Source organism: Mustela putorius, unplaced genomic scaffold, assembly GCF_011764305.1.
Source record: "Mustela putorius furo isolate JIRA1106 unplaced genomic scaffold, ASM1176430v1.1 tig00537335_pilon_pilon_pilon, whole genome shotgun sequence".
NCBI classification, from domain to species: domain Eukaryota; kingdom Metazoa; phylum Chordata; class Mammalia; order Carnivora; family Mustelidae; genus Mustela; species Mustela putorius.
Window position 1 is genome coordinate 1288381 of NW_025422457.1, and position 13893 is coordinate 1302273.

The 13893-nt window shown below is 41.1% G+C and overlaps 1 protein-coding gene across 1 annotated transcript in view; it reads right to left on the reverse strand.

Moving 5' to 3' along the window:
* Positions 1 to 13893, reverse strand: part of STX6 (syntaxin 6) — a 47130-nt gene that overhangs the window by 25124 nt on the left and 8113 nt on the right. Inside the window, exon 2 of the mRNA XM_004767898.3 lies at positions 1683 to 1852. Coding sequence (XP_004767955.1) covers positions 1683 to 1852 — 170 coding nt within the window. The remainder of the gene's footprint in view (positions 1 to 1682; positions 1853 to 13893) is intronic.

A 13893-nucleotide genomic window follows, 5' to 3' on the forward strand; every position in this document is an offset into this window, starting at 1 on the left:
CACAAGTAGGCAGAGAGGCAGGCAGAGAGAGAGAAGGAAGCAGGCTCCCTACTGAGCAGAGAGCCCGATGTGGGGCTCGATCCCAGGACCCTGAGATCATGACCTGAGCCGAAGGCAGAGGCTTAACCCACTGAGCCACCCAGGCACCCCGCAATAAAGTATTTTTTAAAAGACTTTTTTTTTAAGTAATCTCTACACCCAACAAGGGGTTTGAACTTAAAATCCTGAGTTCAAGAGTCACATGCTCTACTGCCTGAGCCAGCCAGGTGCCAGCAATAAAGTACTTTTAAATTAAGGTATATACATTGTTTTTAGACAAAATACTGTCGTGCACTGAATAGACTACAGTATAGTGTCAACATAACTTTTATATGCACCAGGAAACCCTAAAAATTCACTTGTGTTCCTCTACTGCGACTACGATACTCACCTTACTGTGGTGGTCTGGAACGAACCCACAGTATCTCCAAGGTGTACGTGCACCTGTAACACTTCTGTCCTCTTTTTCTCACAATTTCTCGGTCTCATCAATCTTCTTCTCTTCCCTCTATCTCAAGGTATCTCCCTGTACCTGTGTTTTTGATCCCACCTTCTCAAGTTTTGTTCCACTAATTTTTAACAATATACTTTTTAAAATAATTTAAAAGGTACCCAGGGTCATATGATAAATAGAAATATGAACAGATAATGCCCTCCACTTATTAACTGCATATGAACCTGAAAAGCTGGTTTCCTAGATCACACAGAGAGAACAAGAGAGAAGTGAGAACATGCAACTGGCATATCTTCAAAATTTTTGATTAACTGGAATTTTTCTAGCTGAAAAAAGGCCATCATTCTCTGGTTCGTCAGTGGACTTCCCAACAACAGCATGACTTAATAGATCCGCTTTTACTAAATGCAGTCTCATGGCACAAAATGCCTCTCTTGGACACTAGCACTGTAACACATCACTTCTTGAACAGGAAAAAGTCCACAAAAGGATTTTCTTTTGGTTTCTAATTAACAGTGTAGGACACTGGTCTGTATACAGCTCTACGGAATAATGACTAACACTCCCAGAAGCTCACTGCGTGGCAGGCCCCCCACTTATCTGCTCAGCTTACACCACCCCTATGCGATAGGTACCACTGTTACCTGAACTTTCTACTGAAGAGGAAACTGAAGCAGAGAGCAAGGTGCCCAAAGTCACATGGCTGGTAACTGGTGTGGCCAGGACTTGAACACATGGTCTGTTTTGAGGGACCAAGCTCTGAACCACTGCGCCACACTGTCTCCACGTGGCCAGATTTATCACACACTGTAGAAGGTGACCCTACACCTTGGCTTACTGGGCAATTATTTCAAGTGTGTCAAGGTACAAATAAGAGCACTATCGGGGCGCCTGGGTGGCTCAGTGGGTTAAGCCTCTGCCTTTGGCTCAGGTCATGATCTCAGGGTCCTAGGATCGAGCCCCGCATCTGGCTCTCTGCTCGGCAGGGAGCCTGCTTCCTCCTCTCTCTCTGCCTGCCGTTCTGCCTACTTGTGATCTCTGTCAAATAAATAAATAAAATCTTAAAAAAAAAAAAAGAGTGCTATCAATTATAAAGAAAGATTCTAATCAATGTACTTGAGACATCAGGATAAAAACGTGTTCACTTTTCTGTTGACCCCAAAGGCACAGGCACCATGGAAAAGGATATTGATGGTCTCGTCAAGGTCCTCGAGATCCCACTCTATGCTCCGGAGGTTGTTCCTCAGCTCATTGGTGGTCCAGTCGATTTCTTCCCTCGTTGCCGTAGAGGGGTCCTGGAGGAGCTCTGTCCATCTCTGAAATAATCCCTGGGCGGTGTTGACGGCTTTCTGTACCTCTCTGCAATCAAGGTGAAGGGAAAGGACAGAAATCACAGACGCGTTGCATGAACAAGTTAACTACTGCCTGATCTAGTTAACACCGTGATCACATACCATCTTCAGCGACTACCATCCCCAGAAGTGTTTTAGACCTTTACGGAAGGATCTTGACGAACAAATACCAAAATTCAAACCTTTAAGAATAACAGTATTATGTTCTCAGCTGATTTTGGAATAAAATGGTCATTATTTAAATAGCTATATCAGGTTTATTTGAGAAGGACAATTTTTTGAGAATTATTTGAGAAGGCAAGTTTTTCTCTGAAGAGCCTATACTTAAAAGCCATGTAAGAAACAATCCTACAAATTAACTAAAGTGCCATTAACATTCACACACGCAGCCATTTCGTGTGCTAGTAATCTGTATTCACAAAAACAAGTCCTAACACAGCTTTCCTTTTCTTGGGGGGTGGGGGTAGTGGGAGGTGAGGGAAAAAAGGGTCAAGGAAGGGTTATATTCATGCAACTAGCCTTTTAGAAGGGAAGTACTTTAATCTGAGACTTAAAAAAATTGTTTTAATTCCAGTATTGTTAACATACAGTGTTAGGTGCGTTTCAGATATACAATACAGCGATTCAGTAATTTCATACACCGCTCAGTGCTCATCATGGTACGTGTACTCTTAATTCTCTTTACCTATTTCCCCCAGCCCCCCCACCCCATACCCTCTGATAATCATCAGTTTGTTCTCTCTAGTTAAGAGTCTGTTTCTTGGTTTTCTTTTTTTTTTAAATTTTGCTCATTTGTTTTATTTCTTAAATTCCACATGAGTGAAATCATATGATATTTGTCTTTCTCTGACTGACTGACTTCATCTAGCATTATACCCTCTAACTCCATCCATGTTGTTCCACATGGCAAGATTTAATTTCTTTTTACGGTTACATTAATATTCCATTGTTTATATATATACACCTCATCTTCCTTATCCATTCATCTATCAATGGCCACTCGGGCTGCTTTCATATTCTGGTTATTGTAAATAATGCTGCTATAAACATAGGGGTGCGTGTATCCCTTTAAATTAGTGTATTTGTATTTTGGGGGTAAATACCCAGTAGTATGTTTCCTGGATCACAGGGTAGCTCTATTTTTAACTTTTTGAAGGACCTCTCTACTGTTTCCCACAGTGGTTGCACCAATTTGCACTCCCACCAACACTGCACGGGAGAGTTTTTATTTCTTTGCATCCTCGCCAACACTTGTCGTTTCTTACATTTTTGGTTTTAGACATTCTTGACAGGTGTGAAGCGATAACTCATTTTAGTTTTGATCTGGATTTCCCTGAGGATGAGTGATGTTAAATATCTTTTCATGTGTCTGTTGGCCATCCGTAGGTCTTCTTTGGAGAAATGCCTACTCCTGTCTTCTGCCCATTTTTAAATTGGATTATTTGTTTTTCAGGTGTTGAGCTGTATCTGTTCTTTTTATATTTTGGATACTAACCCTTTTATCAGAGTTGTCATCTGGAAATATCTTTTCCCATTCGGTAGCTTGTCTTTAATCTGAGACATTTTAAAATCCAAAATCTCATTAGAAGATTTCCTAGTATTATTAGCTTTAAATATATATTGTTATTTAAATATGTATTAAACATACACGTAGCAGACAAGTGTGTTTCTTGTTTAGAGAGTGAAACTAGGCCATAAAGTGCTATGATTTAGAATGCTTTCAAATTAGATAAAGTCACAAAGTTGTAAAAATTTTCCCACTTCCGTTCTCATGGATTGGAAGAACAAATATTATTAAAATGTCTATACTACCCAAAGCAATCTACACATTTAATGCAACCTTATCAAAATACCAACAGCATTTTTTAGAGCTAGAACAATCCTAAAATGTATCTGGAACCACAAAAGACCCCATAAGCAAAAGCAATCTTGAAAAGGAAAAAGCAAAGCTGCAGGCCTCACAATTTTGGACTTTATAACAAAGTTGTCATCATCAAAACAGTATGGCACTGACACAAAAGCAGACACAAAGATCAACGGAACACAACAGAAAACCCAGAACAGACCCACAAGCATAAGGCCAACTAATCTTTGACAACACAAGAAAGAAAATCCAATGGAAAAAAGTCTCTTCAACAAATGGTGTTGGGAAAACTGGACATCCACATGCAGAAGAATGCAACTGGACCACTTTCTTATACTACACACAAAAATAAATCCAAAATGGATGAAAGACCTCAATTTGAAGTAGGAAGCCATCAAAATCCTAGAGGACAACACAAGCAGCAACCTCTTTGACACTGGCCATAGCAACTTTTTACAAGACATGTCTCCTAAGGCAAGAGAAGCAAAAGCAAAAATAAACTACTGGGACTTTATCAAAATAAAAAGTTTCTGCACAGCAAAGGAAACAATCAACGGAACTAACAGGTAGCCTCCTTCCTGGAAAGAGATATTCACAAGAGATCTATCTGATAAAGGGTTAAAAAAAAAAAAAAAGGACCAACCACTTTTGAGGCAGCATTCTATATTAGTGTAGAGAAAATGACACTGTAACTTTTCGGATATGCAAATAAAGATAAGAGAAAAGAAAAACAACAATAAAGTTTAGCCACCTAAAAATGGGCCAATATCCACAATTTAAATGTTATAACTGAATATTATTGCCTATCAAAGCCAAAAAGGAATCATTTTATAATTAATTATATGGTCTCTTATATCAAATATTATAATCTCCACACACCTAAACTAAGAGATCTGTTTTGATCCTTCAATGATTCTTAACTGGTACTTCTGGGGGTTCACTCAGGGTGTTTGCTTCCTATAGCTTTAAGACAGAAACTGCAGTTTCTGTCTAGAAACCCTAGTCCCTCTGACAGTTTAATCCGAAGATAAAGCACTAGCAAAATGAAGAAAGGTACCTTACAATAATATTTCGGTTTGAGAATACTCATGAGAGCTAAAAAGAGTCTTAAAACAGAGAATAGAGCTATGCGGCCAGGCTGAATATATCACTGAGCTGTATGGCCAACAGAGACGTCTCCCCAGGTCTGTTCAACACCCAGTTTAAGGTTAGCAGGGTCCTCTCATTGTTCCTCCCACATCAGCCTTATACTTTCTGTGTTAATGAGAAACTCTATTTAACATAGAGTTAGGAGAAGGAAGAGACTAAGCATGCGTTTTTTACTTTTTCCTATGGTTTCTGTCTGGTTTGGTGGAGAAAGAGGTACACATCTTCCCATAATACTGGGTACCTGGGTTTATTTTTAGGTGTTGAATATCACCTATGGTACTAGAAGACAGAGTTAAAGAGGCATCGATCATGACATCTCATTTTAAAGAATATAAAAATTAGCAATTCTGTAAAGTACATATAAATTCCTTTTTGAGAACTAAGAAGCCTTAAAACAAAGAAGCCTGAGGCCAGGGCATACCACACTCTCCATCCCCAGAACATGATTATATGCTCAAATTAAATTCTCTATGGTAGCAATCCATACACTTTTTCTTTTTAAGGTTTTATTTATTTGAGAGAGAGAAACAGACAGAGATAGTGAGAGAGAGCACAAGCAGGGAGAAGAGGAAGAAGCCGGCTTCTTACTGGGCAGGGAGACGGACAGGGGATTCGATCCCAGGACCCTGGAATCATGACCTAAACCAAGGCAGACGCTTAACCAACTGAGCCACCCAGACATCCCTCCATACACTTTTTAAATCTCAGGGATCCTTTGCACTCTTCAGAATTACTGAAGACCCCAAAGAACTTGGATTGTACAATGGAATATTACCCAGGCATCAGAAAGGATGAATACCCAACTTTTGCATCAACATGGACAGAACTGGAGATTATGCTAAATGAAATAAGTCAAGCAGAGAAAGTCAATTATCATATGGTTTCACTTACTTGTGGAACATAAGGCATAGCATTGAGGACATTAGGAGAAGGAAGGGAAAAATGAAGAGGGGGAGGGAAACAGAGTGGGAGTGAACCATGAGAGACTCTGGACTCCGGGAAACAAACTGAAGGTTTTAGAGGGGAGGGGGGGGGAGGATGGGTGAGCCAAGTGAGGGGTATTAAGGAGGGCATGGACTGCATGGAGCACTGGGTGTCATATGCAAACAGTGAATGGTATTAGTCACTGTATGGTGACTAACGTAACAATAAAAAAAAAAAGAACTTAGATTGGTGTGGGTTATTTATCTATTGCCATTCACCATATTAGAATTTCAAACAGATGTTTAAGAAGTATTTATCAAGTAATCAAATAAACTAAACCTGCTACATGTTAATATTATGTTTTTTGCAAAATAAAACTTCTAAAAAACAAACAAAAAAATTACCCTGTTTCACATGTTTGCAGATCTCTTTAATACTAGTTTAACAGAAGACAGCTGGATTCTCATATCTCCTTCTACATTCAGTCTGTTGACATGTTTTGTTGAAGTATAGAGGAAAATGCAGCCTCATATAGATAGACAGATGGAAAAGGGAGGAGTATTTTAATAGCCTGTTTAATTGTGGATATTCTTTTTTGACCCAATATCAAAACTTAACAAAGCGGCAGTTTCTTAAAGGTTAGTTGCAATGTGGAACCTGAAACTGTATCAAAGACTTTTTCAACTCTTCATGTATTACCATCCATTGTATTTCGAATGGATCCTTTACCTGCCCATGTTTGATTTTATCACATATACTGGTCATCTGGAAAGTATTAGTTTGCTGAGTACCACAGGTCTTGAAAATGCTGACTCTTTTCATTAAACAATATCCCAAATCATATAACACCACCACCAATCTCATCAGAAAAAATTAACTACTGGGAACCTGCAAGATAATAGGAGTCGATAGAAACTTTCCAAAATTCTGGAAAAACAAAAAACAAAAAAAACAAAAAAAACCCGAGCTATTTCAGCTAGCAACTCAATCACAAATTGCTTTTCAAAGACAACCATCTTATACCATAATATAGCAAAAGTGCTTTGCCATACTCTCAGTTTGTCACACAGAATAGTAAAATGTGTACAAAGGCTGGGGAAAAACATTTATGTGACATAACTGATCAATGTCTTTTTATCTAGAATATAATTTTTAAAAATTCTCAAAACTGGGGCGCCTGGGTGGCTCAGGGGGTTGAGCCTCTGCCTTCGGCTCAGGTCATGATCTCAGGGTCCTGGGATCGAGCCCCGCATCAGCTCTCTGCTCAGCAGGGAGCCTGCTTTCCCCTCCCTCTCTGCCTGCCTCTCTGTCTACTTGTGATCTCTGCCAAATAAATAAATAAAATCTTAAAAAAAAAAATTCTCAAAACTTAGCAAGAAAAACAAACCTAATTAAGAAATGGGGGGGGTGGTAGGAAATGAGCAAAAGATGTGAATAGTCACTTCACCAAAGACGACATATGGATGATAGTTAAGCACACAAGATGTTCAATACCATTAGTTATTAGAAAAATGCAAATTAAATCCACAATGAGATACCACTACTAACTGAGAATGGTTTAAAATAAATGACTGACAACACCAAAGGGCTGACCAGTAGTAGAGTAACTGGAACTCCTGTGCATTTCTAGTAGGAATACAAAATGGTACAACCACTTTGGAAAATAACATGCCTTTCTTAAATTAAACAGGTTTATGGGGCGCCTGGTAAGCAAAGGTAGTTAAGCCTCTGCCTTTGGCTCAGATCATGATCCCAGAGTCCTGGGATCGAGCCCCCATCAGGCTCCCTGCTCGGTGGGAGGCCTGCTTTTTCCTCTCCCACTACCCTTGCTTGTGTTCCTTCTCTCTGTCAAATAAATAAATAAAATCTTAAAAAGCAAACAAACAAACATGTTTATCATATGACCCAACAACCTCACTTCTAGGTGACATGAAAACGTACATTCACACAACCACCTAGAAATTCTTACAGTAGAGCTTTAATCATAATTGTCAAAAATTGAAAACCACCACCCCTCAAGCAATAGCAACTGACCTGACAAGACCTCCAGCCAGCCCAGACCACCCAGACGAGTTTGAGTGTAAGCCCCAACTCAAGCCTGCGCAGACAGATCATGGAGTGACTTCTAGAAGGACCAACAACTACCTTTATCGCATTATAATATTAAATTCTCCACCCAAAGAGGAGCATAGGCCTCACTTACCTACCATACAATGTACACACAGGCATGTTTCCTGAAGGCACATGTGCGACCTTCCACCCACTCTACATATGACAGACAAGCTTCCCCTTTTTAAATAATCATCCTAATCCAAAATGAAAGGAACCCATCTACACTTGCTCAGGGAATCACAGCTTTGAAAGTTATTCCCCGTGATCTCCTTATTTGCTGCAAATAAAGTTTCCTTTGTGCAACCAAGCCACCTGGCACAGTATTTTTTTATTTAATTTTATTTAAATTCAATTAATTAACATACAGTGTATTATTAGTTTCAGAGGTAGAGTTCAGTGATTCATCAGTTGCATAGAACACCCAGTGCTCGTTACACAGTTTTATCTGTGACTCACCAACGAGCAAACTCACATTAGTTCAGCTACAATGGGACACAGAGAAACCTTTGGGGGGGATGGGTCTGTCCTATATCTTATTTGTGGAGGTGGTGATTGCGCACAACTGTATCCATTTGTCAAATTGTGAAGAAATGTACACTAAAAATTAAGATCAATTTTATGGTAGACAAATTAGAACTTTAAAATCTGGATGGCTCAGTTGTTAAGCACCTGCCTTCAAGCTCAGGTCAAGATTCCAGGGTCCTGGGATCGAGCCCCACATTAGGCTTCATGCTCAGTGAAGAAGCCTGCTTCTCCCTCTCCCACTCTCCCTGCTTGTGTTTCTGCTCTTCCTATCTCTTTCTCTGTCAAATAAATAAATAAAATCTTAAAAAAAAAAAAAAAACAGGAAGTGTCTTTAAGGATCAAGATTTGATACAATTAATAATTTTTAATTTTTCAATGAAGAACATTTTTAAGGGAATATGCCTTTTTTCTTTTTCACTGCAAGGGAGGGCAGGCTAAGGCAGGGCAGTTTTACCCGCCACCACAGCTTTTTGCACCATTGGTGTAAATGTTAGTACAATGGAAAAAGCAAACGACATCTGAGTTATTATGCAAAGTGTTTTAGGTTAAGGGAGTCTTCCATGAAAGGGTCAAGAACCCCTTGAGATCCAAGGACCACACTTTCGTAACTGCAACTCCTAAGACACTGATAGTCGGACTTGATGGGGAGGAGGGGGCACACAGATGGATTCAATTCTGGTAGCACAGAGTGAAATCAAGGAGTCCTTAAGCATGTTCTGAAGAAGACATCAAAGAAATGGCAGGAATCAGAAAAATGCCACAAAGCAATCCCAGGATAACATTCAACACCCACAGGCCTGCCCAGTGACCTGGCTTATTCCACTCTCAATCTCTTATTTTTTTCAAGAGGTTTTCAGTTAGTGGCACAGACACAAGAAAGGGAAAGTGGTGATTATTTTGCAGTTCTAAGACAAATGTTTCAAGGAATTACAAAGGTGAAAACTATCAATTGTTCAAGTCTTGAAGAGCCGGAACCTGTAATGTGTCATGGAATCCTATTTTAACAGCAGCTTGTGGGGTCCCTCAAAGTCTAAAACACCTCCCAATTTCATTTCAGTCTAGTGCTAGCCTGAAACAAGGCGGCATGAAAGGAGAGTAGAAAACATCGTGTGTCACAGACAAATCCTTCTTTAAGCCAGATATTTAGGGTAGCCAGAATTTAAGAGAACTTGGGATTTCTGGTCAGTTTCAAGAGCCCCAAGCCACACCTAATAATGTGTGAGACTCTAGCGAGACAACTCATTCAATCAGGAACCATTTGTAAATATCTGGAACTAAATATTTACAATCACTAGGCATTCCAAGGAAATCAATCAGGACAGAGGAAAACAACAACAAAAAGACAGAGGAGTATATGATAGCGTGATCTGTTTGAGATTTGTGAGGGTTTTAACAAGGGAAGAAGAGCCCACTGAGTTTTCTTCACACGACTCTCTCAGGAAGGGCAACGGAGTCGTTTCTGTAAGAAGTGGCGGGTTAGGCAGGCCCCCCTCTTCCCGCCCACATACATGCCCAGCATAGGCGGCTCTGCACAGCCCACATGAGCCCAGCACCCTGACCAGACAGCAGCAGTGGCTGACTCCTTGGGCAACAGAGATCCAATTTTGTGTAGTCTCCAGAAAGGTTAAAATCACAAAACACTGCTTTCCTTTTCCTGTGAAGTGCGGTTTACTTATTTGAGGTTTTCCTTTCAACTATGTGAAGGGAATGACTGGTGAAGTCTGATGCCCAGAACTTTCCATGAGGGGCCAGGTATACCATGACTTTTTGGATCTCTTTGGATAAGCAGACTTCTAGGTTAACCACCTGCTCACCAACAGCTCTGGGAATCCTGTCTGGCACCATGTCGCCAAAAACTTGCTGACTGCTTTCCTAGAAGTACAGGGTTAGCACCTGACCCAGAGAAGGTCCCCACAACAGTCAAACAGATTTTCTGCTGCTACATCTGTTACAGATGTTTCCAAAGTCATTTCTGTCTTACCCAGTTCACGGGCAACAGAAGTCACAGTGTTGGAAAATGCCAGGGATGAAGATCTTCCACCTTGCTGTCTACCAAATGGTCTATCAAAATCAAGGGACCTGTCATATCCTCATGGGTTAAACTCCATGAACACCAGAATGAAGGTCCCTCACTGTGGTCCACATCAATGCCCAGAGAGCTACTGCCAGGCAACTGTCAAAAGTGAAAACACAGTCCACATCTTTGAAGAATCTTTTGGACCAAAATGAAGTCATCAAAGCTTTCAAAACCAGATTCTTCCACTCATTACACATAAAAAGTTGACACTGTCAGAACTAACCTAGTTTGTTTCCGAAGCCAAACACTAACCCTCTGTCATTGCTAGCTGAGCCTCTCCCATACAACATTCTAGTCTGTTCTACCATGGGGAAGGGCCCAATATCCCAACCAACCTCTAGGACTAAAGGCAATACATCTAGATGTCCATTAAAATCACCAAATTTTCTTCTCTAGATCTTGCCAAGTTTCTCAGAAAAGTTGGAGGAAGGAGTATCTCAGCCATTAGGGAGCTTTGATTTTGCAGAATCTGCCATTCGGCTATGCCAACAAGTTGCAGAGTAACTGTAGCTGCAACCTCCGTCAGCCTTCTAATTTCTCCTTTTTTCTTTCACCATGCTGACAGACTCCAAATTGGCATCTGTTCCAGTTCCTGTGGCTATATAACAACCATCCCAAAACTTAGTGGGAGTAAAACAAGCATTTATTATGCTCATGGATTCTGCAGGTCAGGAAACCAGATGGCTGGTCCCTGCTCCACAATGTCTCGGGCTGCAAAAACATGGGCTCCCCAGTGGGGTCTCTGTGTCTCTGCACATGATCTCCCTAGCAGAGCAGCTGCAGTATAGCTGGACTTCTCACATGTTAGCTCCGGACACCCCTGCCTTCCGTCCCAAGTCAGGAAGAAGCAGGTGGAAGCTGTATGGGCTTGGCTATCTTTTAGGACTTAAGCTTCGGGAGTCAAGCAGCGTCATCTCTGCCTCATTCTGTCAGGGGAGGCAATCAGGTCCCAGGGAAAGGAACTAGGATCTCAGCCTGGTAGGTGAATGTCAGCTTCACAACTTCAGAAAAGCAAAGGGGGCACGATAGATACTGGGATGACCACCTGTAGAAATAAGACAATCGGCCACAAGACCAGTATCTGGGGCAGGCAGCGCTCGTTCTGCACAACTCTACTGAGAGGTTCCTGTTTCATCAATAGACTGAGAGGCTAGGAAAGGCAGACGGTGTCCATTCCAGTAATGAAATCTGAAAAACTCGGGCTCTGCGAGCCTCTGTAACCATATCCCCCTCCCGCCCATATCCTACCAACCTCCTTCCACCACCAATCCCTCATGCTAGGTAAGGGGGGAGCTCTGGTTGCTGCTGGGCTTCCGTACTCACATCTTCTGTATTTGAGGGGAAAACCACACACACTCCTTTCACTTGACCTCACTGTCATTTCTGAATTCAACTGTACTGTGATACCTTTTGCAATTACTCTTGTCGGGGAAAAACTGACTCTACTTATTTACCTACAGTTATATAAAATTTGACCTCAAATCTGCTGCTGCTTCCACAACCCCCCTGGGATAGTACCGCTACTACCAATGACACTGCAGGTCAGAGTCATGACTGGCTTGAACTCGTCTTCACTTTCACTGTACTTGCCACTACAGCCTTCATAGCTGTTTTTTTGAAACTCTCACTTCCTTTGTTTTTGTGACATTGTGCTTTTAGTTTGTAGCAGTTTTCTCTTGCCTTTTCTTCCACTTGGTCCTAGTGTTTCTCAGCACTTTTTAGAACTGCTAGGTGCTCATCAATACTCAGAGGTTCAAATGATCCCTTTTAGCTGAAAACTCCACTCCCCAACAGCATTACCAACCCTAGTCACTCACCCAGGATTAATTCCTGGATTTTTGGCTGCCTGCAGGTCCATTCCATTTGCCTAAAACCAAACTGATCTTATTCTGCCTACAAGTAAATAAATAAAAAGCAAGGATTCAAACAAACAGATAAAGCAGAAATAAAGTCTGCTTCCTTCTCTAACTTCCCCTTTTCAGTCAACAGTGCCTCTATCTTCCAAGATTTCAAACTTGTCTAGACACTCTTCCTCTTCTCACTTTGCACAACTTCTACTTAAGTTCAATCACTGGATTTTAGATCTGGAAGAAACTTTCAAGATAACTAGTCTGCACTCGTTAAACACACAGAACTGGGCCCAGGAATCTTGGCTGTTTGCGTCATACGCTTCTGACCCTGACTATGAGGTGCCTTCCAGTACCAAGACTACTCAATCCCATCTTTGCTAAGCCTTTGGACAGATCTGTTTTCTTTGTGGAATCAGAAGACCTGGGTCTGAACCCGTAACAGCTGTTTGACCATAGGCAAGTAAACAGTAACTGCTAGTTAAAACTGCCTCTTAACTGCTAGTTAAGAACTCACAATAGGAAACAGGGGCGCCTGGGTGGCTCAGTGGGTTAAGCCTCTGCCTTCAGCTCAGGTCAGGATCCCAGGGTCCTGGGATCGAGCCCCACATTGGGCTCTCTGCTCAGCGGGGAGCCTGCTTCTTTCTCTCTCTCTCTGCCTGCCTCTCTGCCTACTTGTCATCTGTCTGTTAAATAAATAAATAAATAAATCTTAAAAAAAAAAAAGAAGAACTTACAATAGGAAACAGATTAAATTTAAACTCCTCAGCTGGGTATTCCACATCTTCCCCCAAACTGGCCGACTTTAATATCCAACCTAATTTTTTTCACTAAAACAAAATCTGTGTCAGTTGGCAGGGCTCCTTCCCATCCTCCCCTTTCTCATTTGGCTCTAGACCTCTGCTGGCTGCTTCCCCAGCAAAGAAAGAGTCCCTACATCTCTGCAAATGAAAAGCAGACATTTCCTTTAAGGGCTAGAATGAGACCCTATACTTGCTTCACTAAAATGTCCTTGACCAACAGTCCTACTGCGGTCTTTCCTTTTTTCAGTCTCCATAACATCTCAATTCTACTCTGAAATCTTACACACAATGCACATTGTCTTTTGCCTACACTCTGCATATCTGCATAGTGTTGTCCAACTAGACTACAATTTCAGCCAAATATAGTATTAGGCATTCAATAAACTTAAAACAAATGTGTGCAAAGTCTTTATGGTGAAACATCTGATTCTGATTTTAAAACGCAGAATGTGAGATCTCACTTACATTCATTTCATTACACTAAGATTTCCTTGCAAGCAATTGATTTCTTTTTCAGTGATTATATCAATAAATAGTTCTCTCAACAATGTGAATAAAATGCACAATGCTCGCCTTCAAGAAACTCACAATCTAGAGTTAAGAAGGCAGCACATACAGACAAATGCCAATTAAAGAATATAACGTAAGAGGGGTGTCTGGGTGGCTCAGTGGGTTAAAGCCTCTGCCTTCACCCCAGGTCATGATCCCAGGGTCCTGGGATTGAGCCCCACATTGGGCTCTCTGCTG